The sequence below is a fragment of the Scyliorhinus torazame genome, chromosome 14 (assembly GCF_047496885.1).
Source record: "Scyliorhinus torazame isolate Kashiwa2021f chromosome 14, sScyTor2.1, whole genome shotgun sequence".
Taxonomy (NCBI): domain Eukaryota; kingdom Metazoa; phylum Chordata; class Chondrichthyes; order Carcharhiniformes; family Scyliorhinidae; genus Scyliorhinus; species Scyliorhinus torazame.
In genome coordinates, this window is record NC_092720.1 from 56,624,418 (window position 1) to 56,640,914 (window position 16,497).

At 47.4% G+C, this 16,497-nt stretch overlaps 1 protein-coding gene across 2 annotated transcripts in view; it reads right to left on the reverse strand.

Moving 5' to 3' along the window:
- Positions 1-12,913, reverse strand: part of mccc1 (methylcrotonyl-CoA carboxylase subunit) — a 79,005-nt gene extending 66,092 nt beyond the window's left edge. The window contains exons 1-3 of one of the 2 annotated variants that reach the window (XM_072474217.1): positions 12,683-12,913; positions 6,995-7,038; positions 4,371-4,510 (exon numbers count right to left, since the gene is read on the reverse strand). In XM_072474217.1, the coding sequence (XP_072330318.1) occupies positions 4,371-4,510; positions 6,995-7,038; positions 12,683-12,735 (237 nt within the window). In that variant the 5' untranslated portion in view covers positions 12,736-12,913. The remainder of the gene's footprint in view (positions 1-4,370; positions 4,511-6,994; positions 7,039-12,682) is intronic. The other variant, XM_072474218.1, reaches the window with a different exon arrangement.
- Between the last annotated feature and the right edge of the window lie 3,584 nt (positions 12,914-16,497).

A 16,497-nucleotide genomic window follows, 5' to 3' on the forward strand; every position in this document is an offset into this window, starting at 1 on the left:
AGGGGATTTTCGCAGTTAATTCATTGCACTGTTAATGTAAGCCTACCTGTGACACTAATAAAAATTATTATTACAAGGTTTATTTGTTTTGTTGGGGTGGGGGAAGGTTTTGGTGGGCTGTTTGTCTGGTGTTCAGGAGGGGGTGGGGCTGAGTACGAGGGAGTGGGAGAAGGAGAGAAGTAGATTACTGATGGTGCAGGTTCCTTTGTGTTTAATAAGTGGTTGTATGGGGGTGATGGCAGCCACCTTGGGTGGGCCTGGAGCTGGCACAGGTCGCGGTCCCGCCGGACAGATTCATGGGAGGGTAATGGCTGATCCTGTCTGGTTGGTCATATGGAATGTGAGGGAGTTAAATAGACCAGTTAAAAGGTCACGGAATTTTGCCCGCTTGAAAGATTTATGAGCTGATATGATCGTTCTACAAGAGACTCATTTGAGAGTTACGGGTGAGGCAAGGCACCGTGGGCAGCACGGTAGCATAGTGGTTAGCACAGTTACTTCACAGTTCCAGGGTCCCAGGTTCGATTCCCGGCTGGGTCACTGTCTGTGCGGAGTCTGCACATTCTCCACGTGTGTGCGTGGGTTTCCTCCAGGTGCTCCTGTTTCCTCCCACAGTCCAAAGATGTGCAGATTAGGTGGATTGGCCATGCTAAATTGCCCTTAGTGTCCATAATATGTTAAGTGGGGGTTACTGGGATAGGATAGCTATTTGGGCTTCAGTAGGGTGCTCTTTGTAAGGGCCGGTGCAGACTCGATGGGCCGAATGGCCTCCTTCTGTACTGTTGATTCCATTCTATGATAAGGCTGTGGAAGGTTAATAAGAGGGTGACTATCTCGGCGGCGAATGTTATGGTGGACTCCGGAGAGAGGTATGTAATTTTAAGTGGGGCATTAGCGGCATGTCGGTAGTTTTGATTAACGTATATGCACCGAATTGGGATGTGACACATTTTATTCCTGGTGTCTTTTCCTGATCTCGATATGCATCGGTTGGCCCGAGGGAAGGTCAATGAGGCGTTTGAGACCTTTTACTGTGGACTATATCAGTCTGAGCCTCAGGAGCAGGAATCGCCATTGTACAATGTTTAGATGAGTTGACCTTTCCGGAGGTGGAGCGGGATAGGAGGAAGGAGTTGGAGGTGCCGTTTCGGCAGCAGATTTTGAGCTATGCAGACTGTTAAGGCACCGGGTCGGGAAGGATTCCTGGTCCTGTTATATAAACAGTTTGCTGGGCTGCTCATTCCGCTTCTGTTGGAGATGTTCAACAACTCTTTGCTCGGGGAGGGGGGGGCGGAGGCTTCGATCACCTTGATCTTGAAAAAGGACAAAGATCCAGCGGAGTGTGGGATGTACCAACCTATTTCTCTGTTAAATATTGATGCAAAACTCTTGTCCAAGGTGCTGGCAATGCATTGGGAGCCTCGTCTGCCAGGGATGGTTTCGGAAGAGCAGTCAGGTTTTGTTAAGGGACGGCAACTTTCAGCAGCCAACATTAGGAGACTCTTGAAAATGGTGCTGTTGCTCTCCTCAGTAGCCGAGCCAGCGGTGATTATCGCGATGAACGCTGAGGTGTTTGATCGGGTTGAGTGGAGGTACCTTTTGGAGGTTATGGAGCAAATCGGTTTTTGGCCAAAGTTGATGTCCTGGGTTAGGCTTTTGTATAGGGCTCCTACTGCGAGTTGCCAGTACCAATGTCCTGAGGTCTTGTACTTTCGATGGAACAGGGATACAAGGCAGGGGTGCCCATTATCCCCGCTGCAGTTTCCTTTAGCAATCGAGCCACTGGCCATTGCGCTTGGATCGTCTTCTAAGTCAAGGAGAATAGAACAGGGAGGGAGCATAGGATGTCCCTTTATATGGATGATTTGTTGTTGCACATTACAGATCCTCTCTCTCTCTCTCCAATGGGGTGGGGGGAGTTTGGTTCCTTTCCGGTGTCTGGGAATTTGGTTGGCTAATGCTTGGCCCTCGCTCCATAAACAGAACTTTGCCTGTCTGGTTGATGGGGTGAGGGCTGATTTGTGAAGAGGTGGGGATGCCCTTCCTTTGACTTTGGTAGGTAGAGTTCACACAGTGAAAAGGAATATTCTTCCAAGGTTTCAGTTTCAATGACTCCCAGTCTTTCTTTCTAAGGCTTCTTTCTTTCTAAGGCTTTCAATAAATTAATATCTACATTCATTTGGGCGGGCAAGACTCCTCAGGCTGCATGGGACTTTTTGCAGAGAGACAGACAGTATGTCGCTGTTGGTGCCGATCTGTAGGAATCGTAGGTTTGTTTGACTTGGTCTAGATTCAACGTTAAGGGCATGGGAGACGGAGGTGTTTGAGAGATTTAGAGACCTGATTTTGGAGGGTAGGTTTGTAGGGCTAGAAGAGAGTTCCAGCTTACGAGAGGAAATGTATTCAGATATCTGTAGGTGTAAGACTTTATGCGGAAAGAGCTTCCTTAGTTTCTCCTGGTGCCTGCGCCTTCCCTTTTGGATAGGGTCCTGTCTTTGGATGAGCTAGGGGAGGGAAGGAGCTCATACATTTATGGGCAGATGATGGCAACTAAGCGGGGTTCTTTGGAGGAAATAATGAAGAAGTGGGAGGACAGGTTGCGGTGGTCTTGTGGGGATGTGAGTAGCGAAGCTCTGCAAAGGGTCAACTCCACCTCGTGTGAGATTAAGTTTGATACAGTTCAAGGTGGTGCATAGGTCGCACTTGACTAAGGCGCGTATGAGTGGGTTCTTCCTGGGGGCGGAGGATAGATGTGAGAGATGCTCTAGGAGGCCGGCAAACCATACGCATACGTTTTGGTCTTGCCCCAGGTTTGCTGATTTTTGGGTTTCTTTTTTCGAAACCAATATCAGGGATTCTAGAGGTTGAGGAGCTGGTTACCGTCAGCAGTTACGGGTGGATGGGGGGGGGGGGGGGGGGGGGGGGGGGAATGCGCTGGGGGATAGTAACATTTGTTGGAATGGTTTGGATATTTTATCTGTTATAAACAAAACATTTTGAATAAAATATTTTTTTAAAAGATTATTTCTTACAAAAATAATCCATATCTTAGATTTAGGAAATAATAATGTCCAAGACGTGTACATATAAGGATCCTGGATAATGCTAAAAGCAAAATACTGCGGACACTGGAGATCGGAAATAAAAACAGAAAGTGCGTGAAAAATTCAGCGGGTCTGGCAGCATCTATGACTCCTCAGCCTTTTGGCTAAGATGAGCGTGGGATCAGGTGTAATGCCTGGATCTGGTGTGTCTCTCCTTTAGAGACCATGAATTGGATTCAATTTGAATTGGTATTTGGAGCAGGCAAGGAGTTGGATTAGGGGTTCGCCACTGTCCATACTCTTGAGCTCCAGCTTTGTAACTCTGAGAAATGTAATGGATAAACTGAACATAGGGTGAAACATAGTTTTTACAAGTTTTGGTGATGATTGAGATGTTTACAAATTTGATCTAATATCCAAGTTTCCAATAGCCATTGACTTATTCAGTTTGTTCACATAGTTTAAGCGAAGAGAACAGATTGAGAATTGAAAACAAACATTAATTACACACTAGTAGAATCAAGAGAGATACACAAGCAGAGAGCAACTGAAATTCTAAATGACTATTTTACTGGAAGTGTACTGGCTTTTGCTATACCTCATTCTACACTCCATACAAACTGGGAAAATCAAAAGAATAAGCGCCTGGATCACTATACATAAAAAAGTACTTTGCCCACTTTTGGATTTAGGATATTCACAATGATCCGGAATGGCACATTATAGCATATAGTAGAGCCAAATACCACCCCCCCCCCCCAATCTGATTCATACAAGTATGAACGATATGCTCAATGCCAATGCCTGTGCATTGGTGTCTGCTACTATCACACACTTTAGCATGCCACTAGGGATAACACACAGCCCAGGACAGGTCACCCAGATAAGAGACTGTACATCCAAAGTAAATAGACTCTTTTTCTGAATGGGTGGAAAAACAAGAATGGAATCTAGAGTGCGGAATGCAATAGTTAAGTCCCAAACTCGGAGTGCCTAAAACTATTAGTTGTGCAAGAAAGAAAATAATTCTTGGGGTAAGAGGCAACCTCTGTGGGGTTGCAAACCACAGTAGTGGACCAGCTGCTCATTATACACCCCCATCTGATTTTACTATTCATTACCTTTAAAGGTATAATGGACAGCTGAATCATTTCCAACTGTCATGTGCCTCCAGTGAAGTAAAGTTTTACCTCAGTCCATCTGCCAGTACTAGCATTATTCACTCTGATAAGTAAACATAACATCACGCCATTGGATCAATCCATATAAAGAATCAAAATATTGTTTGAAACTTCATTTTATGTGTTCTCCTATAACATAGCATACCATTGTGACATGCATGGAACTTTTGTCTGCTTCACTGTAAACGGCTACGGAACGAACTCCCATCTTCTTTGCTGTCCGCATTACCCTGCAGGCAATCTCTCCCCGATTTGCAATAAGAATTTTCTCGATTCTGCAACTGCCTGCAAAAACATATTAAATTACATTCCGATTTTATACGAGACAGCTGTATATATAATATATATACATACACACACACACACAAATAAAAAGCGAACTTTCAGAAAACAAACCTACATAAAACTATTACGAAAAACATAATTTTCCTTCCTGTTCGAGCTTTAGCTACCAGTGTCCAAGAGTGATGACAAATGACAAAATACAAAAATCCTCTAAACTTAGCTCATAATTAGCAATCATCTACAATCCATCAAATAATTTCTATGAAAAATAATAACAACTTCAGTATAAACCTTACAAACTCTGTCTACAGAATAATAAAATTGTGATAAAAAGCAAAATGCTGGGAATTTGAAATAAAAACAGAAAATGCTGGAAATGCATAGTAGGCCTGGCAGCATCTATGGAGAGAGAAACAGATTTAATGTTTCAGGTCTGTGACCTTTCATCAGAACAATACTATCAGACCCACTGAGCGCTCCTAGTGCTTTTTGTTCTCATATTACAGGCAGTCCTCGACTTTACAACGTTCGAGTTATGATGAACGGCACATACAACATTTATAAATTGACAACCCATTTTGACTTTACAACATCGATTTTGCCTTTACAACAACACACCAGCACGTTCACACATGCGCATTGATGTTCTGTGCTGCCCATCTATATGACAGGACAGGGCAAACCTTCTTTATTATTTTTTTTAAAATTTAGTGTACCCAATTCTTTTTTATTTCCAATTAAGGGGCAATTTACTGTGGCCAATCCACCTAACCTGCACATCTTTTGGGTTGTGGGGGTGTGTGGTGAATGTATTCACCTAATGCATGTATGATACTGTAACCTATGACCTGGAAGTGGTGATACGAGCTGCTAGGTACTGTACTGTAACCCCGGTGGGCTCCGCCTCTGGCTCCGCCCTCACCGGGGCCATATATAGATCGGCCGCCTGTGGGCGGCATTCATCTGTACAACCAACTCTGGCTAGGCAGGTTCATGATGAATAAAGCCTAATGTTCAATCGCTCCCTCTGCCCCTCGGTGAATTGAAGGTATATCAGGGTGAAACCCACGCAGACATGGGGAGAATGTGCAAACTCCACACGGACAGTGACCCAGGGCCGGGATTCGAACCTGGGTCCTCAGCGCCGCAGTCCCAGTGCTATCCACTGCGCCAGATGCCGCCCCTAAACCTTCTTTATTATGTTGGAAATTAGAGCAATATTCTTAAATCCTTTCGGCACAACCAGCAAGATTTAACACATTTATATGCTTATGCTGTATTTAATATGTGCACAGACTCGCAGAAGTTCAAGGTTCAACAAGCAACGACAGCGATTGAATGGCTTCATTATATCCCTCTCACTAACCGAGGGACACGTGTTAAGCACGCAGACAGCAACAGTCGCCTCTGCGACTTGACAGGGCAAGTGTTGACAGCATTTAACACTGCGGGATGCTCCAGGAGTGATTTCCAGCCTTGGTCCAGGAACCAATCCCTCATTTATAACATTGTTCCCATGGGAAAATCAGTTTTGACTTATAATCTTCTGACTTACAACATGGTTTTCTGGAACCAATTGTGTTGTAAGTCCGAGGACTGCCCGTATACTGAAGTGATTAGCTTTCCTTCACTAAGAATACCTTGCCTTTAGATAGAATGCGGAGGGTGAATTCTTGCTACATCATTAGTTTTCAATTGATTCAAACTTTGGGCTGTCATCCAGAAATTAAATGGTTGATCTCATGGCTGTGACACTAGTGTTACATGATATATAAAAACAACTTTGAAAGCTCTAGATCTTTAAATAGTGGATAGATGCCATACTGATTCACAAGGGTGGCCAGTTCTCAATTTAGATACTAATTCAACCCATCTGAGGTGCAGAGCCTCAGAAACTGTGGAAGTGGCAAGCTAATCAGAAGGCTAAACAACAAAGTCCACGAGTTGACAAAACGGGCAGAATTTCTTCAAAAGTGATTCACTATTAACAGAAAAGGTGTGAAAAAAGATCTGAAATGGAGCATTCCTTTAAAATCAGCCTTCAAACTGCTATACTGGATACTAGCAAATCAATAGCTTTCAGTCAGCAAGCAGGAACAAAAAAACATGCAGACACCAGCCAAGTGGGTCCACGGCTATCAGGTTTTCACAAGGGTCCAGTGCAATTAGTTGAACAGAATATTTTTGGCCCTGAAGCGACTTCCTTCTGCAAGCAGAAGTGCATAATCCTATTCAAAATTCTGGGAACAATATCTATTCAATATTGCATCGGCTGTTTGTATAGCATAAAAACAACACATCTCCAATTATATTGTCATGCACTGGCACTGCTCTGGACATCAACTCTTTTTTACAATACTTGGAAACCGATGTTCTAAATTGAACATATTTAATCAGGAGGATAAATGCAAATTACGCAATGATTACAAATTGGTGAAAGGTATCAGTGAAACCCGCATCAATAATACAACAAAAAAAAAATACCTGTTGAAGCATTTCTTAAGAAAGTCAGCGCACAAAACCATCGCCTGTGAAGTTTAAAGGAAAGAAACATTAACTTGAAACAATACTAACAAGGTTAGTACTATACTAACAAGGTCACTCAAATCAGAAACATCTATTTAGAAAAAACGGGCTTGCAGCAGAATGACTCGTGCAACACTGGTTTAAGAGCATAAAAATGGTTAGAGATTGATGTGTTTTATATTAAATCTAGTTCAAATCAGTGTGAAAGCTGGATCTTCATACAGTCGGTTTAAGCTAAACTTCCCGCGAAATTAGCTTTCTTGTATTTACCATTGTCTTTGTTATCTATTCTCCACATCATTATCTATTCTTAAAAGTATAGATATTATATCCCTAGTACAATTTAGTATCAGAATAGGGTATGTTGGACTACAAAGTTAAATTATCCCCATTCTATACAGATCAATCCCTGTTTAACCGCATGCTACAAAACGTAAATTCTAATTTTGTACAAGACAATGCTTGTGGGGCACAGGTTTAATGTGATCTGCAAAAGAAGCAAATATGTGTGAGAAAAAACTTTTCACACAATGAGTGGTTCGGGTCTGGAAAGCACTGCTTGGGAGGGTGGTGGAGGTGGAGGGAGGTTCAATCATCACATTCAAGAGAGCATTAGAAGATTATTCAATCGAAACAGAGTGCAGGGGTACGGGGAAAAGACAGGAGAATGGCATCAAGTCATGATGCTTGTTTGGAGAGCCAGTACAGACACGATGGGCCAAACAGCCTCCTTCTGCGCGATAACAATTCTGTTGATCCCTCTACTGGGCCAACTCTTTAATAGAGTTGTTTAATTTGTCCCACACCCTGTCTCTTTCCCCCAGTGTCTTGTATTCTTTTCACTTTCAATTATCTATTGAATTTTCTTTCAGGTAATGCACTCCAGATCGCTATCACTTCCTGTGTAAAAGAACGTTCCTCCTCCCACCACAGGTTCTTTTTGACGATTGCTTTAAATCCAGACCCCCGTAGTTACTGACTTCTCTGCCACTGGACAGTTTCTCATTTACTCCATCAAAACCATTTACAGAACCATAGAATTTACAGTGCAGAAGGAGGCCATTCGGCCCATCGAGTCTGCACCAGCCCTTGGAAAGAGCACCCTACCTAAGCCCACACCTCTACCCTATCCCCGTAACCCCATCCAAACTTTTTTTTGGACACTAAGGGCAGTTTAACATGGCCAATCCACCTAACCTGCGCATCTTTGGACTGTGGGAGGAAACATCTGTCAGATTTCCTCATCCTAAACAAAGCAAAGCTGTTTGACACTGTCAGGCGGTTGGTGGTTGTAAAAAGTGCTATACAAACACAAGTCTTCTTTTTTCATATTGCCTCTCCTCATGCTTCCTATTAAAATGTATCACTTCATAATCCTCTGTTAAATTCCATGTGCTATGTGTTGATTCATTTCATCATTTTACCAGTCTGTCTGTGTCCTCCCGAAGACTGTGACTATCCAGCTCTTTGTTAATATATTTCCAAGTTTTGTATCATCTGCAAACTTTTAAATTATTTCCTGCATACCCATGTCTAGATTATTAATATATGTAAAAATAGTGGCCTTAATACCGACCACTGGGAAATGCCACCGTAATCAGCCCCCAATCCAAAAAACAAACTTTCACCATTACCTTCGGCTTTTGGTCGCTTAGTCAATTTTGTATCCTTGCTGTCACTGTCCCTTGAATAGCATGAGTTTTTAATTTGCCAACAAATTATGTGGTATTATGTGGTACTTTATCAAATAGCTTTTGAAGGTCTATGTATACAACTACACAACCCTTCTCAATCTTCAACCTTCTCCGATTCTTCACCAAAAAACCCAGTATGGGTGGTCAAACAAGATATGCATTGAACAAACCTTGCTGACTGTCATTTATTAGCCCATCATTTATAGCCAATGGTGATATGAGAAAACTTTTTTTTTTTTTAAAACACATGTGGGTGGTTAGGATCTGAACTGCATTGATGAGTGGGGTTCATCTGAAAAGAAAATGGGGGGGGTTGAAGATGAATGGGACTAGTCGAGTTGCTTTTGCAGAGTGCTCTAACATAGACACAATGGGCCGAATGGTTTCCTTCAGTACAGTAACCATTCTATGGTTCATATGTTTCTGAATGCCATTGAATTTTGCCTCACATTATTGCCTCAAAAGGTTTCTCCACCACCGACCTTAAGCTGATGGGGCCTGTAGTTGCCCAATGTATCCCTCTCCCCTTTAACAGGGGTGCAACACGTACAGTGCCCAGTCCTCTGGCATCACCCCCAAAACCATTTACGATTGGAATACTGGGACCAGAGCCTCCTCAATTCTCACTTTTCCTTCTCTCAGTAACTAAAGGTGAATTCCATCTGGAATGATTGTTTTCTAATAGTATAACCACTGTGAATCTTTTAAGCACCTCCATTTTACAAGTTTTAGTAAATTTAATCTAAACCATAAGACCATAAGACATAGGAGCAGAATTAGGCCACTTGGCCCATCGAGTCTGCTCTGCCATTCAATCATGGCTGATATTTTCTCAACCCCATTCTCCTACCTTCTCCCCATAACCCCTGATCCCCTTTTAATCAAGAACCTATCTATCTCTGTCTTAAAGTACTCAGTGAATTGGCCTCCACAGCCTTCTGCGGCAAAGAGTTCCACAGATTCACCATCCTCTGGCTGAAGAAATTCCTCCTCATCTGTTTTAAAGGATCGTCTCTTTAGTCTGAGGTGGTGTCCTCTGGCTCTAGTTTTTCCTACAAGTGGAAACATCCTCTCCACGTCCACTAGAGTTACCGTACTATTAACTAAAGGTTTACAATGCTACTTAGATTTTCATTGAACATATTAAAAACTTATTTTTAGATAGGTGCTTGAAGAAATCTTGCACAATGCATTTTAGAATGTGACTGGCTGAAAACAGGTCTACCGGGTGACAAAAACTGTAGGATTGGCTCCATAAGATATGTAAAAACATTTACAACTTATATACACACCACTATTTGAGCGTGTTTGAGAGGAGGTCCACATAAACAATCCTCCAAAACAGTGTACTCTTGCTCAGTGATGGCACTCTCACGTCCTACTGAGGTCATGGACTCGACCCCATTCCAGGCTAGATATTGCAGTTAGCACTGAAACAACGATGCAGGCCTCGAAGAAAGCTGCCCACAAGATCTAGCGATGTCTGTGGTGCAGATTTTCCTTTCCAGTTTAAATCTGATGCTAGGTCAAGTGGAACCCCTTGGAGTGCAGCAGCAGCGATGTAAGAAAGTAGTCAATCTCACTCTTCACGCACGGCACACCAGAAAGTTAGTAACACTTTTAACACCCTTCAATCTTAATATAAATGTTCAAATATCGAAATAAATTATAATGATTGGATTAATACATAAGCCATTATTTTAAATTGTGGATTTTTAAAAATCATACTAGAGAAGTTTGACATTCCATAATATCTCAATTTTTCAGGGCCATGTTCCATCTGTCCTATCAGGTGGATGTAAGAGACCTCATGGCACTGTACAAAGAAAGCAAGGGAATTCTCCTGGTGTCCTTGCCAATATTTTCTTAACCAGGCATTTTGTATGGGGTAAGAAACCAACTGGAGGATCACAGCAGAGGCGCAACTGGTGGAAAGCAAACATATTAAACTTTCATTCTAATTCTGCAGTGCAAACACATTCTCAGAGAACAGCCGACAGCTTTTTTCCCCAAATAATTTAAGTTTTACAAAAAGTTGGGAAGTCAATGAGTAGTCCTGCACACATCAAATACTTAATTTCCCCCTCAATCTTGGGTATTGAAAGTGCAGACAGAACCACCCACTAGTGCCCACTTGCTCCAGAATTGGTCCAGCCTACAACTTCATTGTGCAAAGTCATTTTGAGTTATCATCGGTGCTAAGCCTGAGAAATATCAATCAGGCTTCAAAAAATTGAGGCAATGTGGATTTTTATTTAATTTTATTTGTCCATGGGATGTAAGCATCATGAGCTAGGCCAGCATTTATTGTCCATCCTGAATTATCCTGAAAAAGTGGTGGTGAGCTGCCTTCTTGAACTGCCGCAGCTCATGTGATGGTGTAGATACACCCACAGTGCAGTTAGGGAGGGAAATTCTGGGAGTGCTGGAGAAACCTTCCAGGTAAATCTTTATCGAAAAGAATAAATTAATACAAAGGTCCTGGTGCAAAACTGGTGGTAGCAGGTACCCCTGGATACAGGGGGAGGATATGTGGGGGAGTGGGGAGCGGCCACTGGATACGCGAGAGATCAGCCCCTGGATACCCGGGTGGGGTGGGGAAGGGAACGGTCCCTGGATACCCAGAGTGGAGGTGCCTGACCTCTGGATACAGGGAGTGGGGTGGGGCTGGTCACTGGATACCGGGGGTGGGGTGGGGCAGTACCTGGATACTTGGAGGGGGGGGGGGGTGTGGAGGGGAGGGGGCATGGTACCTGAATACGCATGAGGGAGGACATGGTACCTGGATACCGAGGAGAAGGGGCCAGGGGGTTGGTACCTGGATACCCGGCGGGGAGGGGGGGCAGTGGCAGATGGATACCGGGGGGGGGGGGGGCAACTAGCAGCTGGCTACCCAGGGGCAGTGGCAGCTGGGTACCCAGGGGCCTAACAGCTGGATACCCAGGAAACTACTGGCAGCCCTGGACGCCCATGGCACCCACTGGCAGCCCTGGATACCCAGGGCACCCACTGGCAGCCCTGGATACCCAGGGCACCCACTGGCAGCCCTGGATACCCTGGAAACTACTGGCAGCCCTGGACGCCCGTGGCACCCACTGGCAGCCCTGGTTGCCCACTGGCAGCCCTGGATACCCAGGGCACCCACTGGCAGCCCTGGATACCCAGGGCACCCACTGGCAGCCCTGGATACCCAGGGCACCCACTGGCAGCCCTGGATACCCGGGGCACCCACTGGCAGCCCTGGATACCCGGGGCGTCCACTGGCAGCCCTGCATACCCAGGGCGCCCACTGGCAGCCCTGCATACTCGGGGCACCCACTGGAAGCCCTGGATACCCGGGGCACCCACTGGCAGCCCTGGATACTCGGGGCGCTCACTGGCAGCCCTGGATACTCGGGGCGCTCACTGGCAGCCCTGGATACTCGGGGCGCTCACTGGCAGCCCTGGATACTCGGGGCGCTCACTGGCAGCCCTGGATACTCGGGGCGCTCACTGGCAGCCCTGGATACTCGGGGCGCTCACTGGCAGCCCTGGATACTCGGGGCGCTCACTGGCAGCCCTGGATACTCGGGGCGCTCACTGGCAGCCCTGGATACTCGGGGCGCTCACTGGCAGCCCTGGATACTCGGGGCGCTCACTGGCAGCCCTGGATACTCGGGGCGCTCACTGGCAGCCCTGGATACTCGGGGCGCTCACTGGCAGCCCTGGATACTCGGGGCGCTCACTGGCAGCCCTGGATACTCGGGGCGCTCACTGGCAGCCCTGGATACCTGGGGCACCCACTGGCAGCTGGATATCCAGTGGCACTGGCAGCCCTGGATACGGGGGGGGGGGGGGCCACTGGCAGCCCTGGATACCGGGGGGGGGGGGGGGGGCACTGACGACCCTGGATACCCTGAACTGAAATGTAGAAGTTGGAAGCATCCTCTCCGCCACCGCTCTGAACACTCACTCTTTCAGGCTTCTCCTGGCCCAGCGCAGCCCCCACTCACTCACCAACGCCATGACGTGAGGCTCAGGGACGGGGCTGCGAGCCGCAGGATCACAGCGTTAAATATCTGATAAATCGCTCCGCCTCCTGGCTGAACGCGGCCCGGCGGCTGATTATTCCCTCAAACCCAGAGCTGGATGGCGCCGGCCCTGTGCCGCTCTGCCCAGCCCAGCCTCTCCTCAGGAACGCGATCTCAATTGGATTGCCCCCACCCTCTCGCCATCCGTACGTCGGCCATTAGCAACCAACCAATCGCCTTGGAGTAAAAGACAATGGGCCGAAACCGTGCAGCCAATCAGATCGAGAAAGTTTCAGACAGAAACACCACGGGTCCTAACGCCCATCCAACCCATTCAGGTAAACTCTGACCAGCTGTGACCTTCATTTCAAAGCAGAGAGGGTAATAGTCCATCCCTGACTCGATTGCAGCTTTTGTCAAAGCTGAGTGATCCAGATTCGAAACGTTAGCTCCCTTCTCTCCACAGATGCTGTCAGACCTGCTGAGATTCTCCAGTATTTTCTGTTTTAGAACATAGAATATTACAGCGCAGTACAGGCCCTTCGGCCCTCGATGTTGCGCCGACCTGTGAAACCACTCTAAAGCCCATCTACACTATTCCCTTATCGTCCATTTGTCTATCCAATGACCATTTGAACGCCCTTAGTGTTGGCGAGTCCACTACTGTTGCAGGCAGGGCATTCCACACCCTTACTACTCTCTGAGTAAAGAACCTACCACTGACATCTGTCCTATATCTATCTCCCCTCAATTTGAAGCTATGTCCCCTCGTGCTAGACATCACCATCCCAGATTCCAGCATCCGCAGTAATTTGCTTTTATCTTTGTGCATTTCTTAATGCTATTTGCAAAGGAAATTTTCCCAAGCCTCCCAGCTCTCACAGGGTTTGTCCCAAAATGGGACATGATCTTAGCAAAGCACTTTTCATGCCACAGTAGAACCCAGACCCGACTGCATTATGCCACAGCCTAACACTCGGAGAAGGGTCTGACTCAATGACCACCCCATGGCACTGCCAAAATGCCAACCTCACGCAGAGATGACAGGATTCAGTACACGCCAGAATGGTCATAGAGACAGAAGTCGAGTTGGGATTGATGGGAGAAGCATTGAAGGTTGCAGGATTAGTGTGCACATGGAGAAGGTGACATGGTATTCAGACTCGAGGAGGAAGAGACAGGAGCTGGGGGACCAGAGTTTAAGGTCCAAGAACATAGGACAATGAGGGTTAGGGGATGGTAATATGGAGTTTGGGGATCTGGAGAGCAAAGAATGGCAGCTTGGCGAGAGGGAGACTATGGTTAGCAATCTCTGTAGGGGCATGGCGGGTAGACAAATTGATGCACTATCAATTACGATGAGACGAGAGTAGAGTGTAATCGAGGCTTTATTATGCAGAGATGTGTGGCCTCCTACAGCAGCTGCCGAAATGGCTGCAGCTCAGAGAGCCCACACATTTATACTCTGCCTACTGGGCGGAGCTAGCAGGCAGGAATCTACCCCTGTACCTGTAGTACAGGGACCTTACCGTAATACCCCTCATATGCCGTATATACAATACAATAGTGATGACTACCACATTCATCCCCTGTTAAAAAAGAGTCCAGCGGGGGTGGTGGAAAACTATTTACATTCAGGTGTTTAACATTTTAAGGAAAAGTTTATAAATTCAGACGATCGGGCGCCTTGATTCGTCGATGCGAGCACCGCAGTTCTGGTGGCGATTTCGGCGTCGGTTAGGTCGGCGGTTTGGTCGTCGGTGACTCCGGGAGCGTATCGACCTCATCTTCATCCCCGGGTGGGACCAAAGGGAGGACGGATCGTCCTGGAGTGGGGGCTGTGGTGAGGTGCGCTGGGGGGAGGAAGGGTGGGGGGGGGGGGGACCAGCTGGTGCCAGGTCCCTGAGGGAGATTGTGTCATGGCGGCTGTCGGGGTACGCTACGTAGGCATACTGCGGGTTCTCGTGAAGTAGCTGTACCCTCGCAACCAATGGGTCCGCCTTGTGTAGCCGCACGTGCTTGCGGAGGAGAATGAGTCCTGGAGCTGCCAGCCACATTGGGAGCGAAACCCCGGAGGTGGACTTCCTGGGGAAGGCAAAGAGACATTCATGGGGAGTTTCGTTAGTCGCAGTGCAAAGAAGCGACCGAATGGAGTGAAGGGCGTTGGGGAGGACCTCCTGCCAGCGGGAGGCCGGGAGATTTCTGGACCGTAGGGCCAGCTGGACGGCCTTCCGGACAGTCCCATTCTCGCGCTCCACCTGCCCGTTTCCCCGGGGGTTGTAGCTGGTCGTCCTGCTCGAGGCAATGCCCCTGTTGAGCAGGTACTGGCACAGCTCATCGCTCAAAAATGATGATCCCCGATCGCTGTGGACGTAGGCGGGGAAACTGAACAGAGCGAAGATGATGTTGAGGGCTTTGATGACGGTGGCAGACGTCATATTGGGGCATGGGACGGCGAAGGGGAATCGGGAATATTCATCAACCACATTCAGAATGTACGTGTTTTGGTCGGTGGAGGGGAGGGGCCCTTTAACGTCCATGCTGAGGCGTTCAAAGGGGTGGGAGGCCTTCACCAGGTGCGCTCGGTCTGGCCAGTAGAAGTGCGGTTTACACTCCACGCAGACCTGGCAGTCTCTGGTGATAGCCCTGACTTCCTCGATGGAGTAGGGCAGATTGCGGGCCTTTATGAAATGATAAAAGCGGGTGACCCCTGGGTGACAGAGATCATCGTGCAGGGTCCCGTTTCGGTCCACTTGTGCGCTGGCACAAGTACCTCGGGATAGGACATCGGGGGGCTCGTTGAGCTTACCAGGGCGATACAAAATCTCATAATTGTAGGTGGAGAGCTCGATCCTCCACCTCAAGATCTTATCATTTTTGATCTTACCCCGCTGTGTGTTGTTGAACATGAAGGCAACCGACCGTTGGTCAGTGAGGAGAGTGAATCGCCTGCCGGCCATGTAATGCCTCCAATGCTGCACAGCTTCAACGATAGCTTGGGCCTCCTTTCCGACAGAGGAGTGCCGAAATTTGGAGGCATGGAGGGTGCGGGAAAAGAATACCACGGGCCTACCTGCCTGGTTGAGAGTGGCGGTTAGAGTGACATCTGATGCATCGCTCTCGACTTGTAAGGGGAGCGTCTCGTCGACCACGTGCATCACAGCCTTGGCGATATCGGCCTTGATACGGTTGAAGGCCTAGTGAGCCTCGGCCGTCAGTGGGAAAACGGTGGAGTGGATGAGTGGGTGGGCCTTGTCCGCATAGTTAGGGACCCACTGGGCATAGTACGAGAAGAAGCCCAGGCATCGTTTGAGGGCCTTGGGGCAGTGGGGAAGTGGGTATTTCATGAGGGGGCGCATGCGATCGGGGCCGGGCCCAAGCACTCCGTTCTGGACCACATAGCCGAGGATGGCTAATCGATTCATGCTGAACACGCACTTCTCCTTGTTGTAGGTTAGGTTGAGGAGTTTAGCGGTGTGGAGGAATTTGGAAAGGTTAGCGTCGTGGTCCTGCTGGTCGTGGCCGCAGATTGTGAAGTTATCCAGGTACGGGAAGGTGGCCCGCAGTCCGTACCGGTCAACCATTCAGTCCATCTCCCGTCGGAAGACCGAGACCCTGTTAGTGACGCCAAAGGGAACCCTAAGGAAGTGGTAAAGGCAGCTGTCCGCTTCAAACGCGGTGTACGGGCGGTCCGCCTTGCGAATGGGGAGCTGGTGGTTGGCGGATTTCAGGTCCACTGTCGAGAAGACCCGGTACT